General features: G+C 45.5%; 1 protein-coding gene across 3 annotated transcripts in view; it reads right to left on the bottom strand.

Moving 5' to 3' along the window:
• Positions 1-15,167, bottom strand: part of STXBP5 (syntaxin binding protein 5) — a 492,483-nt gene that overhangs the window by 269,645 nt on the left and 207,671 nt on the right. For all 3 annotated transcript variants that reach the window (XM_073557677.1, XM_073557678.1, XM_073557679.1), the window contains exon 5: positions 14,814-14,948. In XM_073557677.1, the coding sequence (XP_073413778.1) occupies positions 14,814-14,948 (135 nt within the window). The remainder of the gene's footprint in view (positions 1-14,813; positions 14,949-15,167) is intronic.

Below are 15,167 nucleotides of genomic sequence, written 5' to 3'. Positions count from 1 at the left end.
CCCTGCCTGCAGTGCACGCTGGTATCTAGGGTAAACATTGGGTTACTAAGGGCCCGGCAGCCCTTAGAAACCCGATGTTTACGTTGGTAACCAGCATGCTCGCTGGTCCTGATCGCTGGAGGGGCTGTCTATGTGACAGCTCACCAGCGATCAGCTAACAATGTCCCAGCGATCCCATCCACGTCGGATCGTTGGTGGGATCGCTGGGACATCGTTATGTGTAACGGTACCCTTACAGACATCATCACTGTCCCCGATGGGGCTCACAATCTAAATTCCCTATCAGTATGTCTTTGGAATGTGGGAGGAAACCAATGCAAACATGGAGAGAACATACAAACTCCTTGCAGCTGTTATACGAGTTTCACTTTTTGTATTAAAGAACAGAAATAAATTAACTTTTTGATGATATTCTAATTTAGTGAGAAGCACTTGTATTAGAACAGATTTATTCTTGTGCTGTCCTCTCTACAACTTGAGTATTCTCCCCTCCCTAATACCATAAGTACTTTCTCCACTCTAAGGCTGGTTTCACATTTGCGGACGGAGGGCTGCAGACTTCCTCCATGAAGCCCCATCCCCTGCCACGCCTCCTCCGGTCAGCTCTGCCTATTTCTGCATGCGGCTGCATTCAGCCTGTGTACCCTATCTTTAACATTGAGTATGCAGGCAGTACCACAGTATGCGGATGCCGTCGCATGCATCATTTTGACGGTGCGGTGACCCGCGTAGAACGCATCATGTCGGAATTTTATGCGGGCGCCTCATCGTCAAAACGACGCATGCGGCGGCATCCGCATACTGCGGCACAGCCTGCGTACCCAATGTTAAAGATAGGGTACACAGGCCACATGCAGCCGCATGCAGAAATAGGCGGAGCTGACCGTAGGAGGTGCATCAGGGGCGGGGCTTCACGGAGGAAGTCTGCAGCCCTCTGTCCGCAAATGTGAACTAGCCTAAGATCTGTGTAAATACCCAATCTCTTCGTACTTCGATCTTTAACACTGAGATAAGGGAGGTTGATGGTAGAAAAAACCATCAAACCCAGGAGCAGTGCTGTATCAGATTTGTGCAAGACTTTCACACGATGAGTTTACACAAGCTTATTTTCTGCCTGTGTGCCGTAAATGTGCTCAGTGTACTACACAAACACATACGGTATGTAGACAGCACAATTCAGAAAGATATATAAAAAAAAAAAAAAAAAAAGAACAATCACAGCATCGGCTAGTCACGTTTGATCTGTGGACTAAACTCTGCCACACAATGAGTGAGAGAAAGAAAACATGAGCAACACATGGAACATGATATGTATGGAAAAGCAGCCAATTTTCAATGTTGCAAAATTGATGATTTTTCACACGCTCGTCTGAACTCTGCCACAGTAAAATCATCGCATCACATTTCTAATCAAGAAAATCTTGAAAGTTACTTTTTGTAGAAAAAGTGTAAATTGCTTGCAAAAATCCTGAAAACCAAAAGAATAAGTAAAATCTCACATGTATCACAACTGCCCCTCACAAAGCATGTTTCCCTCTCGTTTTTAATAGCCATCTCCACATTGTGCCAATACTCCTTAGTTTATTCGTAACAATGATTTGAACAGTGGACCAGATGTTCATTGTGCTGAAAAGTTGAATTTAGCTTTCTATGCACTGAACTGTAACTGTATGTTCCACAATGTCACTGGCCTGGACAAGAATAGCACTGGCGTAAGCAGATATCAGATTTTTGAGCCGCTAATTAAGTTCTGAACATCTGACCACAGATTCCAAATCATATTCCTTTCTATCTGGAACCGACGGAACTTAAATTAGCATTACTGATGTGACGTTCTGGAATCTGAAAGATATTATTGAAGTCTGGAGACGAGAGATGTTCTTTACGAAACATACGATTCTAAAATTAAACTGACGGACTAACATCACACAGTCTACAGGGGCGGTGTAGTTAAGGTCTGCGCCCTGAATCTTTAAAAAAAAAAAAAGAAAACTAATTGAGACGTGTCCATTCAAATAGAACGCAAGCATTTTAGTAACCGATGCCATGTTGGAACCGATCACATAAAAGTAATATACCTACGGTATACTCTGATATACTAGGGCTATTTATTTTTTCATAATTATACAGGGTGATTTCACGAGCTACTTTACCCGGGAAAACGGCTGTAACTTCTAAAAGACTGAACTGTACTGAAATTTGGACTGTACATACTTTGATTCATGAGAAGTTAGAGAGCAATAAACCTCAGCGACAGCGGTGAGAAACATACTCGCACCAAGTGGTCTTGCCGTCTTGGAGCCCTGCTGGTCGTCTCTACTACGAGATAAAATACCGATGTGCAGGAAGTCTGTGTGTGGTGCTGGCATTTCACCCCTAACAATAGAGACAGATTGGAGGAGTGTTTTTCATTATGAAAACTTATTGGAAAGTCCTTAAAGAGGTGAAAAGTGAGTTTCTAAAGAAGTTTGAAGGATGAAATCTACCGTGCATCGTGTGTAATCTGTCATTGGTGAATAAGCTGGAGTGTATAGGAAGAATACCAGATAGTAATGAGTAAGGTTGTCCGAAAATGTCTGAGGAAACCATTCAAGATGTGAAACATTGACTTCTGGCATCTCCACAAATTGTTGCACAGGCTTTCCCAGGAGTCAGGCATGTCATAGACCACATGTCAACAAAGGTGCTACCTGTGGCTACCGTAAAATTTGGTAGATTAGGTACAATGGCACAGGGCTGTTTTTTATGGCTTGTGGAAGACTTCATACTTAAGTGACGATTGATGGTACTGTTATTGCATACATTACACAATTTGGGGAGGGTCCTTATCTGTCCCAAAATGACTGTGCCCCATTCTACAAAGCATGGTCATCATGGTTTGATGACTTTGTTATGGTCGAACAAAAGTATCCTGCACAGAGCTCTGACCTCAATGCCATCTGGGACCCCTGAGACAAATTGTATTGCCATATACAAAGCTATTCTCATACAATCTCAGTATCTGCTCTAAAAAAACGGTAATTAGACCTACCGGTAATTGTGTTTCCAGGAATCCATCCTGACAGCACATTGGAGGACTTCCTTCTCATCCGTAGTGGGACAGAAAACCACGAGAGTTTAAAAGGATCCTCCCCTTCCCATCCCTCAGTGATTTCACAAAGTAACACCTCTGGATGGATGCAAACAGTTTTTATTTAAACCAACAGTCTCCATACACATGTTACATCACAGTTGTATGAAAAGTATTATCGGGAGGGATCTAACAGTGCTGTCAGGATGGATTCCTGGAAACACAATTACCGGTAGGTCTAATTACCGTTTTCCAGGTCACCACCTGACAGCACATTGGAGTAGTACCAAAGTATATTGGTCCTAGGGCGGGACTACTGCATGGAGTACTTTTCTCCCAAATGCCAGCTGTGTGGATGCTATGTCTAGTTTATAGTGTTTGGAGAAAGTACTAAGACTAGACCAAGATGCCACCCTGCAAATCTGCTCCGCCGAGGCTCCCCCCCCTTTCTGCCCATGAAGCGGCCATGGCCCTGGTTGAGTGGGCTCTAAGGTTCCCCGGGGGATTTTGACCCTGTGATTTGTAGGCTATGCTAATAGTGGACCTAATCCACCTTGCTATTGTCGATTTTGATGCTTTTTTCCCTTTATTAGGACCTGTAAACTGGACAAAAAGATTACTATCCTGTCTCCAGGGTCTGGTTGCATCCAGGTACCTGAGCACAGTTTCCTTTACGTCCAAGCTATGGTTGCTTTTTTCCCTGCTATTTTTGGGAGACTGGAAAAAGGAAGTACTACTTCCTGATTCATGTTGGAGTTTGAGACGACTTTGGGTAGGAAGGCCGGGTCGAGTCTTAACACTAACCGGTCACTAAACACCTGTAAGTAGGGATCCTGGGTTGATAAGGCCTGCAGTTCTCCTAACCTCTTGGCTGAGGTGACTGCCACTAAGAAGGCTGCTTTAAGAGAGAGATTACGAATACTCATCTCTGTCCCTATCTGATATGGCCGTTTGCAAAGCATATTGAGGACTAGGTTAAGGTCCCAAGGTGGTATGCTGTTCCTTTTTTTTTTCCAATCAATTTTTATTGTAGGAAGTTACATTACAAATAGGAGAAATTCAGGTATCATTGGCAATAATACACAAAGAGAACAACGCTGTAACACGTGGTAGTAAATCCTTTGATTATGATTCACATTTCCTATCACACCACCAACAATCATGTCCGTTGAAACTTTTTTTTTTGGTTAATCAACACCCAATACGTATAGAGTCAACCTACCAATTTACTCTTTAATCCTCAAAACGAGGGTTCCAAACAACTAGAACCAGAGAGTAAGAAAGGAAGATAAGAAAAGGGAGGGGAGAAAGAGGTGTGGGGGGGGGGGGAGAACCATGGATGGTTGCAAAGATGCAACCAGGGAGGGGGAGGGGGGAGGTAGGGAATTAGATGGCGTTCCGGGGTAGCCCGAGCAGTAACAACAACAGAGTTATAACACCTTGAATATTGACATGTGGTACGGATGAACTCCCTGCGTAACACTCTCTTTGACCCTATTTGACCCATTTTATTAATCTCAGACAGTTTGCCCTGGAAACAGATGCCTGACAGGGGATGCATATACAGAGTTTAGCCACGTGTCCCAAGTCTGAAGTATTTTGTTTTTGGCGCGGATGGAGTGAGCCAGACAGAACTCGTATTGGCATTGGAGATTAATTCGGTTATATAGTTCAGCTAATGTAGGTGTCTTTGGGGATTTCCAATAGCTACTTATGCAATATCTGGCAGCAACTAGAATGTGAACTAATAATCCCCTCGATTCCCAAGAGAACTCCTCTATACCCACGTTTAGCACTGCCAAACCTGGATTCGGATTAATAGGATTGCCTGTCAGCTCACCCATCAGGCCAAACACCTCCAACCAGAACGAGAAAACCTTGGGACAATCCCACCAGCAGTGACCAAGAGTACCCTTTTGGAGGCAGCCCTTCCAACAATGTGGCGAATAATTTGGGAGGAACTGTGCTAAGTTGGCTGGGGACCGATACCATCGCAGGTGTACTTTTTTCAGTTGCTCCAGATGATTTATACACTTGGAATATTTTTGGATATTTGCTGAAGCCGAGTGCCAGTTTGAAGGAGAGGTAGAGACACTCAACTCCACGTCCCATTTATTCATATAAGGAGATTTTTGCTCTTCAGGGGGGTTATTGAGCCATTTGTATGTTGAGGAGATACCTTTGGATTTAATTATCTTTTTAAATACCAAGGCCTTTGTTGTAGGTAACAGAGGATTCGACTTTGGAGGAAATTTAGAGGCCAGAAAATGACTAATTTGGATGTGTTGATAGAAACAGCCCTTTAAAGAGGGGTGTTTCCGTACTATTTCATTAAAGGGGTTAACACCCAAATCAGAGTAGAGATCCGCCAGCACTGTAATGCCCGATCCCTCCCACCTGGCCAGATTCAAAAAGGGTATTTGAGATTCCAACGACTTGAGGGAAATCTCTGAAAGAGGAATCTGAATCTTATGAATCAAGTCATTTCGCCAGACCTCCAGGGAGGCTGACATGGTGGGAACACACGGGGAGAACCGTGAACGGCTCAAATATTCTGCTTCCATCATTCTTCTGACCGAGCCCTGGCGGGACAGGAAATTTTCAATCTGAGCCCATCTATGTGAATTACCTGGACGTCACCATTCCTTTAGTGATTCAATTTGTAAGGCTTTATAATATGCCGTTATGTTTGGGGTGCCCAATCCCCCCAAGTCATATGGGGGATATAACACTTTACCTGCGACCCTAGCCCTTTTATTACCCCAGACAAATTTGTTAGTCAACGATTGAAGTTTCATCAGGGTTTTGTGAGAAATTTTAATGGGTAGGCATCTGAGCACATACAATATTTTGGGTAAGAAAACCATTTTAAAGGACTGTATCCTGGCCATCCAGGACAACGATATTTTTTCATACCTTCCCAATTCCTTTTCTAAATTTTGGATCAGAGGTTCTAAATTTTCTTTAATTAACATCTGCGATGGTGTCAGCTTAATACCCAAATAAGGTATCCCCCTGTCGCACCATTTGAATTGAAAGGCCCCCTCCAGCGCACTCCTGGCCTCCACCGGTACATTAAACGGCAATATCAAAGACTTTGCAGCATTAAGCTTATAATACGACACTTTCGAAAAGTTTGATAATGTGTTCACCACTGCTGGAATCGAAACTACAGGGTTAGAACAGGAAATTATCACATCGTCTGCGTATAGACCAAGTTTATGTTCAAATTTCCCAACTCTTATACCAGAAATGGCTATGTTTTTTCGTATAGCTTCCGCCAGAGGTTCTACCACTAAAGCAAAAATAGCGGGAGACAATGGACACCCCTGGCGAGTGCCATTACTTATTTGAAATTTAGATGACAGAAACCCCGATGCCAACACTGACGCATTTGGGTAAGAGTAGAGAGCTAGAATGGATGACTTGATTTTCCCCAAGAACCCGAATTTTGTTAGAACTCTCTCCAGGTACCCCCAGTGCACCCAGTCAAAAGCTTTTTCAGCATCAAGAGACAGGAATGCACTGGGTCCACCCGATATCTCCACCAGTCTAATCAAGTCAAGCATCCGTCTGATGCCATCCTTAGATTGCCTGCCTGTCACAAAACCAACTTGATCTGGAGCCACTAAGGCCGGGATCACTTTATGAAGTCTATCCGCCACTAGTTTGGCATAAATTTTTACATCACAGTTTAGGAGTGAAATGGGCCTAAAATTACTCGGGGTGTCTGCAGGTTTCCCTGGCTTGGGTAGCGTGATAATAATCGCTTCTAAGTTGTCTGGGGAAATTGACCCTTTATTTTGCCAAAAATTGAAGGTTTTTAACATAAAGGGGGACAGAGTGGAGGTAAATTGTTTGTAATATTCGTATGGCAGCCCATCAGGGCCTGGGGCAGAGTTAGACTTAGTCATTTTGATGGCACCTAGGATTTCATGTGTAGTAAAGGGAAGATTAAGTTCCTCTAATTGCTCATCTGAGACCCGGGGAAGATCCAGGGTGTCTAGAAAACCCTGTATATCCACTTGAGTCGGCTGTGACGTGTTGGAATCATATTTTAGATTATACAGGGCCTCATAATATTTCGCAAATGCTTCTGCTATTTCAATGGGATGTCTAGTGATTGTTCCGTTTGGGTCCCTCAGGAATTCTATTTTAGATTGGATCTCACGTTTTTTCGTCCTTCTTGCCAATAAGGACCCCGCTCTATCCCCCATAGCATAAAATGTCGATCTATTTTTTTTAAGATTATGTTCGTATTTTTGCAGGAGTAGGGATCTTAGTTGGAATCTATGGGTTACAATTTCTTTAGTCAAGTTAGGGGTTGCTTTGGCTTTATTCAGGGATTCAAGGTGATGAATACGGGTTAATATATATTTAATATCTGCGTCTTTTTTCCGTTTTTGGATGGAGGCTAGTTTTATGAGCTGCCCCCGGTATGCTGTTCCTAATTAGGGGTTTAAGCCTTTGCACCGCTCTCGAGAACCGGGCTACCCATGGGTGTGATGATAGGGCTGTGTCATAGAATACACTCAAGGCTGATATCTGTACTCTCAGAGTACTGGGTCTAAGGCCTTTCCTGAACCCTTCCTGTAAGAAGTCGAGTATTTTCGGGATGTCAGGCTGGTCAGTTCCGACTGTCTCCTCCCCACAAAAGCTGCAGAATTTTTTCCAGATTTTATTATATATTGCCGCGGTCACGGGTTTTCTACTTGCTTGTAGAGTAGAAATGACTTCGTCCGATAGACCTCTTGCCCTTAGGACCTGGCGCTCAGGATCCAGGCTGACAACTGGAAAGCTTCCGGTTTTTGATGCAGAACCGGAGCCTGATGGAGGAGAGGTCTTTCCTTCTTGGTAGAAAAATGGGTTCCTCGCCCGCTAGCTTCCTGAGTAGGGGAAACCAGGTTCTTCTTGGCCAGTAGGGAACTATCAATATAACGCTGGCTCTGTCCTCGCAGATTTTCCTGAGGACCCGTGGAATGAGGGCTAGGGGCGTGAAGGCATACAACAGACCCCTGCTCCAAGACTGTGATAGGGCATCTATTCCTGCCGGATTTCCCAGGAGGTTCAGGGAGTAGAAGGTCGTAAGCTTTACGTTCTCTTTGTCCGCGAACAGGTCTACCGCTGGTTGTCCCCAACGATCGCACAGGCTGCTGGACACAACGTCGTTGAGCTCCCAGTCCATTGCCGTTACCCTTCTCCTGCTGAGGAAGTCTGCGATCTGGTTCCGAGAGCCCTCCAGATGTACGGCCGAGATTGAGAGGACTTCCCTCTCTGCCCATCTGAAAATCTGATCTGCTAAGGCCTGAAGTGTGGGATGTCTTAGTCCGCCTTGATGGCGGAGAAAGGCTACTGTTGTGGTGTTGTCTGACAGGACTTTGACGTGTTTGTTTCTCACGTTGGACCTGGCGACGAGCAGCACTTTCCAGACCGCATGTAGTTCTCTGACGTTGGAGGATCTTCTGCTGTCCTCTGAACTCCATTGCCCCTGGTAATACTTTCCTGCGACGTGTCCGCCCCAGCCGAATAGACTTGCGTCCGTCGTCACTACGACCTCCGGGGACTGAACCCATGAGACACCCCTTTTTAGGTTTCTCGGAATGGTCCACCATAGAAGCGATCTTCTGGCTCGGAGGGTTAACCGTATCTTGCTGTCCAGAGAAGTCTACCTTCTGTCCCAGGATGTTAGAATTGCGTGTTGGAGGTCGCGGGAGTGAAACTGACTCCATCTGACACAGGAAATGCAAGAAGTCATCAGCCCCAGGATCCTCATTGCATCTCTGACCGATACCTGATTTCTCGAGAACTGACGAATCTTCTTCGGCACTGAAGTCTGTTTCTCGGCTGGTAGATACGACATCCTTTTTTCTGAGTCTAACATGACCCCCAGGAATTTTACTCTGGGTTTGGGTATGAGATCTGATTTTGCCCAATTTATTATCCATCCTAAACTCTGCAGCGTGGAGATTGAGGATTGACAGTCGATCCTGAGCTGGGCTGCTGAATCAGCTATAAATAGGAAGTTGTCTAAGTATGGGACCACCGTGATATTTCGGGCCCTTAGGTAGGCCACTACCTCTATTATTACTTTTGTAAAGACCCTTGGGGCCGATGCTAGGCCGAAGGGCAGGCAACAAAACTGATAGTGGTATATTGTGCCGTCTCTTTCGACCGCAAACCTGAGGTATCTCTGGTGATCCGGGTGGATAGGGACATGATAATATGCGTTTTTTAAATCCAAAGTGCACATTACCACATCCCTTCCCAGAAGGGGAATCGTGGATCTTATCGATTCCATTTTGAAGCGCCTGTAAGACACCCATTTGTTCAGAGGTTTTAGGTTTATTATTGTTCGGGTTTCCCCCGAGGGTTTTTTTATTGCAAAGAGACTTGAGTAGTGTCCTCTGCCTTCCTCCTGGGCGGGGACCGGAGTAATTGCTTCCATGTCTATAAGATCTTGGATGTCCAACCCCATTGGGGAAGCTGCACGGAGGCGTGAACTGGTCACCAGAAATCTGTTCGGGGGTAGGGAGCTGAATTCTATTTTGTACCCCTTTGAGATGACATGTAATACCCAGGGGCTGGAGGTGACCTTTTGCCACTCTCCCGGGAACTTGAGTAATCGCCCCCCTACTCTGGTGGCGTCATTTCCTCCGGGAGCTGGACCCTGGGCCGGAAAAGATGTTATCTCTATTCCTACTTCTACCTTCGCCTCCTTTGGGGTAGCTCCATCTACCCGTTTTACCTTTCCCCCTGTAGTCCGCTCTCTGGTTGTAACGGGGCCTACGAAAGGGCTGGTATCTTTTACGTTTCTCCTCAGGGAAACCCTTTTTTTCATCCGACGCTTTCTCTAAAATGTCGTCGAGCACGGGCCCGAAGACCCTGCCCCCCGAGAAAGGAATTGAGCAGAGTTTATTTTTTGACTGCATGTCGCCTGTCCAATTCTTCAACCAGATATCTCTTCTGGCTGTGTTGGACAGGGACTGGCTTCTGGCCGAGAACCTAACTGATTCTGCTGAGGCGTCGGCCAAGAATCCCGTAGCCAACTTAAGCAAGGGGAGTGATTTTAGGATTGTTTCCCTCGGGGTTCTGTCTGACAGATGCTCCTCTAGGTCATCTATCCACAGATGCATGGAGCGTGCTACCGATGTCGCGGCTATATTTGTCTTTATGACCGCTGCTGAGCTTTCCCAGGCCCTTTTTAAGAGCCCGTCTGCCTTCCGATCTAGGGGTTCCTTCAAGCTTGAGGAATCCTCAAACGGAATTGCCGTTTTCTTTGATACTTTAGCTACGGGAATATCAATTTTAGGGATCTCTTCCCAGACTTTAACCTCCTCAGGGTCGAATGGTAGACGCGACCTAAAGTCCCTGGGAAAAGTTAATCTCTTCTCTGCCTCCTCCCACTCCTCCAGTATCATTGCCCGTATGTGGGTGTTTACTGGGAAGACCATCGAAGTCTGGGAGCGTAATCCCCCGAACATTTCGTCCTGTATTGAGAGGGAAGGAGGGGGTTCCTCAATCTGCATAGTCTGCCGCACCGCTCCCAATAGTTCGTCCGTATCCCCAGACGAAAACAAGTATTTTCTCCCCCTTTCTGGGTGTTCTCTAGTCTCCTCTTCCTCTGCGTCAGAGTCGGACAGAATGCCTTCCGATGACGTATCAGACTCCCTCTCTCTTTTCCTGGATGGCTGGGGGTTCGCCTGCAGGGCCAGGGAGGTGGCTAGGCCGGATACCGAGGCCTGCACTTCTTCCCTAATTATTGCTCTCATATTAGACATAAACGTAGCCTGCTCTTCATCCATTATACGCTTTGTACATGCGTCACAAAGGGTCTTCTGCCACGTGTCCTTTAGCTTTTTAGAGCAGACCGGACACTTCTTATCCTTTCGTTTAGGCTCCTTTTTCTCAGAGGTAGAGGTTCCCCCCTAGAACATATAAAATACGGGTTCTATGGGGTTTATTCTTACGGGGCCCTCCAGTGACCTCTTCAGAGTTTACTCACGTGACCCTGGCACTCTGCTCCTGCCTCCGTCTTTGCCTGGTCCTCCATGCTGGTGGTGATGGAAGTCGCTGACTGCTGAGGAGACCCATACATGTGAGTGGTGACGGGCGCCCCCTGCCACCTGCCCTGTGGAGCAGAGCTGCATACAGCCTCTATTGTCGCTACCGCTCCAATCTCCGGACGCCTGCCCTTCTCCTGATGGGCAGATGCCGCCGCGGTGTGCTCAGTACTGGGCGGTCACTGCGTGAGGTGTCCTGACAGCGGCACGGCCGAAAGTACTGCGTCCGGTCGGCAGTGACGCGTCCGTGACGCGCGCACCCTCCGGTGGGGCGGGCGGCTGACGCGCGCCTGCTACAGCGCGCTCCCGCCCTCCGGACACAACAGCGTCACCCGGAGGTAGTCTGCTGTAGATGGACCGCTTGCGGGCTCTGCAACCCCAGTGGCGGTCTGCGGTGGTGGCGTCCAGGGTCGAGAGCCCCCCGTCAGGGGAAGCGACCCCGCGTCCAGGAGCAGCGCTACACCGGAGAAGCTGAGGGACCCTACATCGGGTTTCAGCCGCAGATCTTATCAGGTAGGAAGGGTGAGGCTGAGCCCCCCGATCCTGACCATCTGCATGGAACGCCCCGGATCCTCTCTCGTCGTTCCCATCTGCAGTGGGACAGGAAAAACACTGAGGGATGGGAAGGGGAGGATCCTTTTAAACTCTCGTGGTTTCCTGTCCCACTACGGATGAGCAGGACGTCCTCCAATGTGCTGTCAGGTGGTGACCTGGAAATATATATTTTTGTCCAAAAAGGCACAAAACACCGACAGACATTTAGCAATATTTTAGGAGTAAGTCTCAAGTATAGAGAAGAATGTTAAAGTAACAAAAAGAGAACCCCACATATCCATACTACATGTGGAGAGATGTTAAAACAGGTCACAGAACTGATGGTGAGGTGTACAAATACTTTTGACCATAAAGGTGTATGTTCAGCGCACGAGCCACATGTAAAGCTAACGGAGGGGGATACAACCAACTGTAGCTTAGCGAAACTTGTTTTAAGAAACTAGAGCTAAAGCAACACAAAACAGCCTAACAGTATGGACAAAGGGCTCCATTAATGTCCCACTGATTCCCAGTAATAAAGGATCATCAAAAGGACTGCATTCTGCTTGCAGGTCCACAATGAGAATGTAAAGAATTCCCATAGTGAATTTTGAAGGATGTAAAAACTGGTGATTTCAATGAGACATCTACAGTATAATATCAGATAAGTGACCCTCAATCACTTCAGGAATAGCGCTCATTCCCTTCTACGGAGGTTCTGAGAACAGTGGAATACAAAAAACTATTTGTTATTGCAAATTGCAACTTCTTCATTAGATGTCATCTTGTTGCAGATTGTTGCTTTGAAACAAATATGAGAAATTGACAATTAAAGAACAGGTGATAAGGAGAACTTGCAGATTGGTGAGGTATGCCCTCTAATTTGGAAAGGGCTTCTGAATTGCCCGGTTGTCAATGATTATATGTACAAAAACTGATCAATTTACTGTGCATGGGACAGCAAGAGTGCCAAGTACAGCACCATACCACTGCAATATCCTGCTTGAACAGTCATTTTAATAGCGGATTTCAGTCCCACTGTCAGGATAGTGGGGGTTCCAGTGGTTAGAGACCACTGATCCTCAAGTCATCTCCCTATGCCCACCTATTACTGTTTCCATTTGTTACTTGGCCACACAGTACCTAGGCTCAGATTTATGTGCATGGAGGGGAAACAAGGAGGCAGAAATTTAGAGAGTAGTTTAAGGAAGATTATACGCTAGGGAATTATTCAATTTCATTAGAGGCTGAAAGAAATTTACCTTCCATAGTAAGCGAATATAATCGGTAATAAAAGTGTACATACACCAAGACACTGGCTGAGTTTACCAAGGATTCGTGCATTTAATATGGATTGTGAAACCGCCAGATTATTTTACAAGATGTATGACAAAAGACATTGTCAGACACGGCGAGCGATCAATAAACATTTGTGAAACTTGTTTGCGTTTTGCTGTTATGCGACAATTCTTTGGGCACTAGAAAAAACAAAGAACAAACCTAGATCACGGGCAAGTGGCACAGTCCGTAAATTGAGCTCTAATGGTCAAAAGACGAGTCCAAGAATCCAAAGTCACATTGTGATAGGTCACGGGTCACACTGTAAACATTTACGTATCACTGAGTAGTGGCATGCTGATTTTAGCAGTGTCATTTGTTGTGAGTGCCAATGTGCTTTAGTTTTGGAGAACATATAATTTAAGCATGTGTGTTATGCCAGAGCGTTTAGTCAGGGGTCTGGGGTACATGGTATAAGATACAAACCCCATTCCCACCTCTGATGTTCAGCAATTGACAGCTTTCCCCCTTGTAGCCTTGCAAATAGAAGAAAGGCTCCCTTTAACACAATATTGTATCTATGCCAGCCATATAGAAAAACAAAATATAAGTATGACATGCACATAAGGGTAAAGGTTGAGTGGCACAGGCCAAGCATAGGTGCAGCAAGAGTCAATGGACGCTCAGCACCTTGGCCATATATTGGCATGCTGAAAGCCACTAATGTGCTGTGCCAGTCATATTAACCATTGCCTCAACTAAAAAGTCAGAAAAAATTACTTATGTGATTGCGCCAAACAACCACCTTACAGTAGAGTTGGACTTCAGGAGCCAACATAAGAGCCAAGTGGATCTTCTTAGCAGTCATTGATGTACAGTACTTTTTCTTTTTAAATTACCTACATTGGTTACCTGGTGCCTTGAATGGTTGGCTTTATTCTGCTTTCAGATATATATAATACTCCATAACCACAGTGGCATGTACAGGGTGGGCCATTTATATGGACACACCTGGGTGGGCCATTTATATAGATACACCTGGGTGGGTCATTTATAAAATGACAGCCATGGTCACCACCCATCTTGAAAAGTTTTTCCTCTCCCATATACTAATGTGCCACAAACAGGAAGTTGATCTCACCAACCATTCCCATTTAATTTAGGTGTATCCATATACATGTCCCACCAAGGTGTATCCATATATATGGCCCACCCTGTATATGGCAATACTGGGATACTGTACCACCGCTGTGAATATCAGCCATGCAGCCAGTTTGATACGGTCACCTTATCAGTGCCAGCTGGATATGCTGGTAAAACTGCTTAAGAGCGGTAATCATTTTATAGACGGCTCCGAAATTGGCCAGCAAAGCTGGTGGGAGACGGTGCCCACATATCTAGCAATGCGGCACAGGAAAGTTTTTTACGGTATGAGACAATGCCCAGATCTATTATTAGTTTTGTAAAGGAGGAGAACGTGGAAATTCTGGGATTTTACCCAGGAGTAGTTTTAATAAAATCATGCAGCTGTCAAGAGCATACAAAAGATGAAAAGGAGAATAAGGGCATGGAGTACAAGCTCAGCTTGGAGACCGTGTCATGCCACATAAAGGCTCCAAGTGATTTTATCTGCTTGGATTTCTCTGCAGCCAACATTCAGGCCTCCAAAAAGTAATTAGCTCTCGGAGCAAGAACTGACGTATATAAACTGATAATCTAGTGAGGCATCAGATTCTCTGCAACCAATTAGGACGAATTTATGCATCTTTAACTTGGCTTGGTGCCTGGTTTTCTGGAGGGCCCCTCAGGGCATTTTCATGCAGAATTGACACAAATGTTCTCATTAATGTCACTGGCTACGTAACACTCACAGTTCAATGGCTTTATTCCACATGATGACGTAGCCTGAGAGCGTGAACATCTCCACGTTGACAATGTGAATATTTCCTCTTTCAGTCCCCACGTAGAGCCATTTGCTCTGAAAAGGCAGGTGGCAAAATGTTATCCTGAAAAGAAAAAAAGAAATGAATGAATAATGTACTAAGTACCATGCATGCTAGGACCATACACTACAGCAACAGATGCTACCCAATAGCACCCCAATGCAGACATGGCTGTACCCCAATCTACCCGTTTGCATTGAGCTCTATACATACAGCCTTTACCTATGACTGCAAGTTTTCATAAATTGTGTGGATGCTACAGATGGCATTTTCATGTGCAGT

Source organism: Dendrobates tinctorius, unplaced genomic scaffold (assembly GCF_039654945.1).
Source record: "Dendrobates tinctorius isolate UK_male_01 unplaced genomic scaffold, ASM3965494v1 ptg000250l, whole genome shotgun sequence".
Classification (NCBI taxonomy): Eukaryota; Metazoa; Chordata; class Amphibia; order Anura; family Dendrobatidae; genus Dendrobates; species Dendrobates tinctorius.
This window is presented reverse-complemented; position numbering and strand designations above follow the sequence as displayed.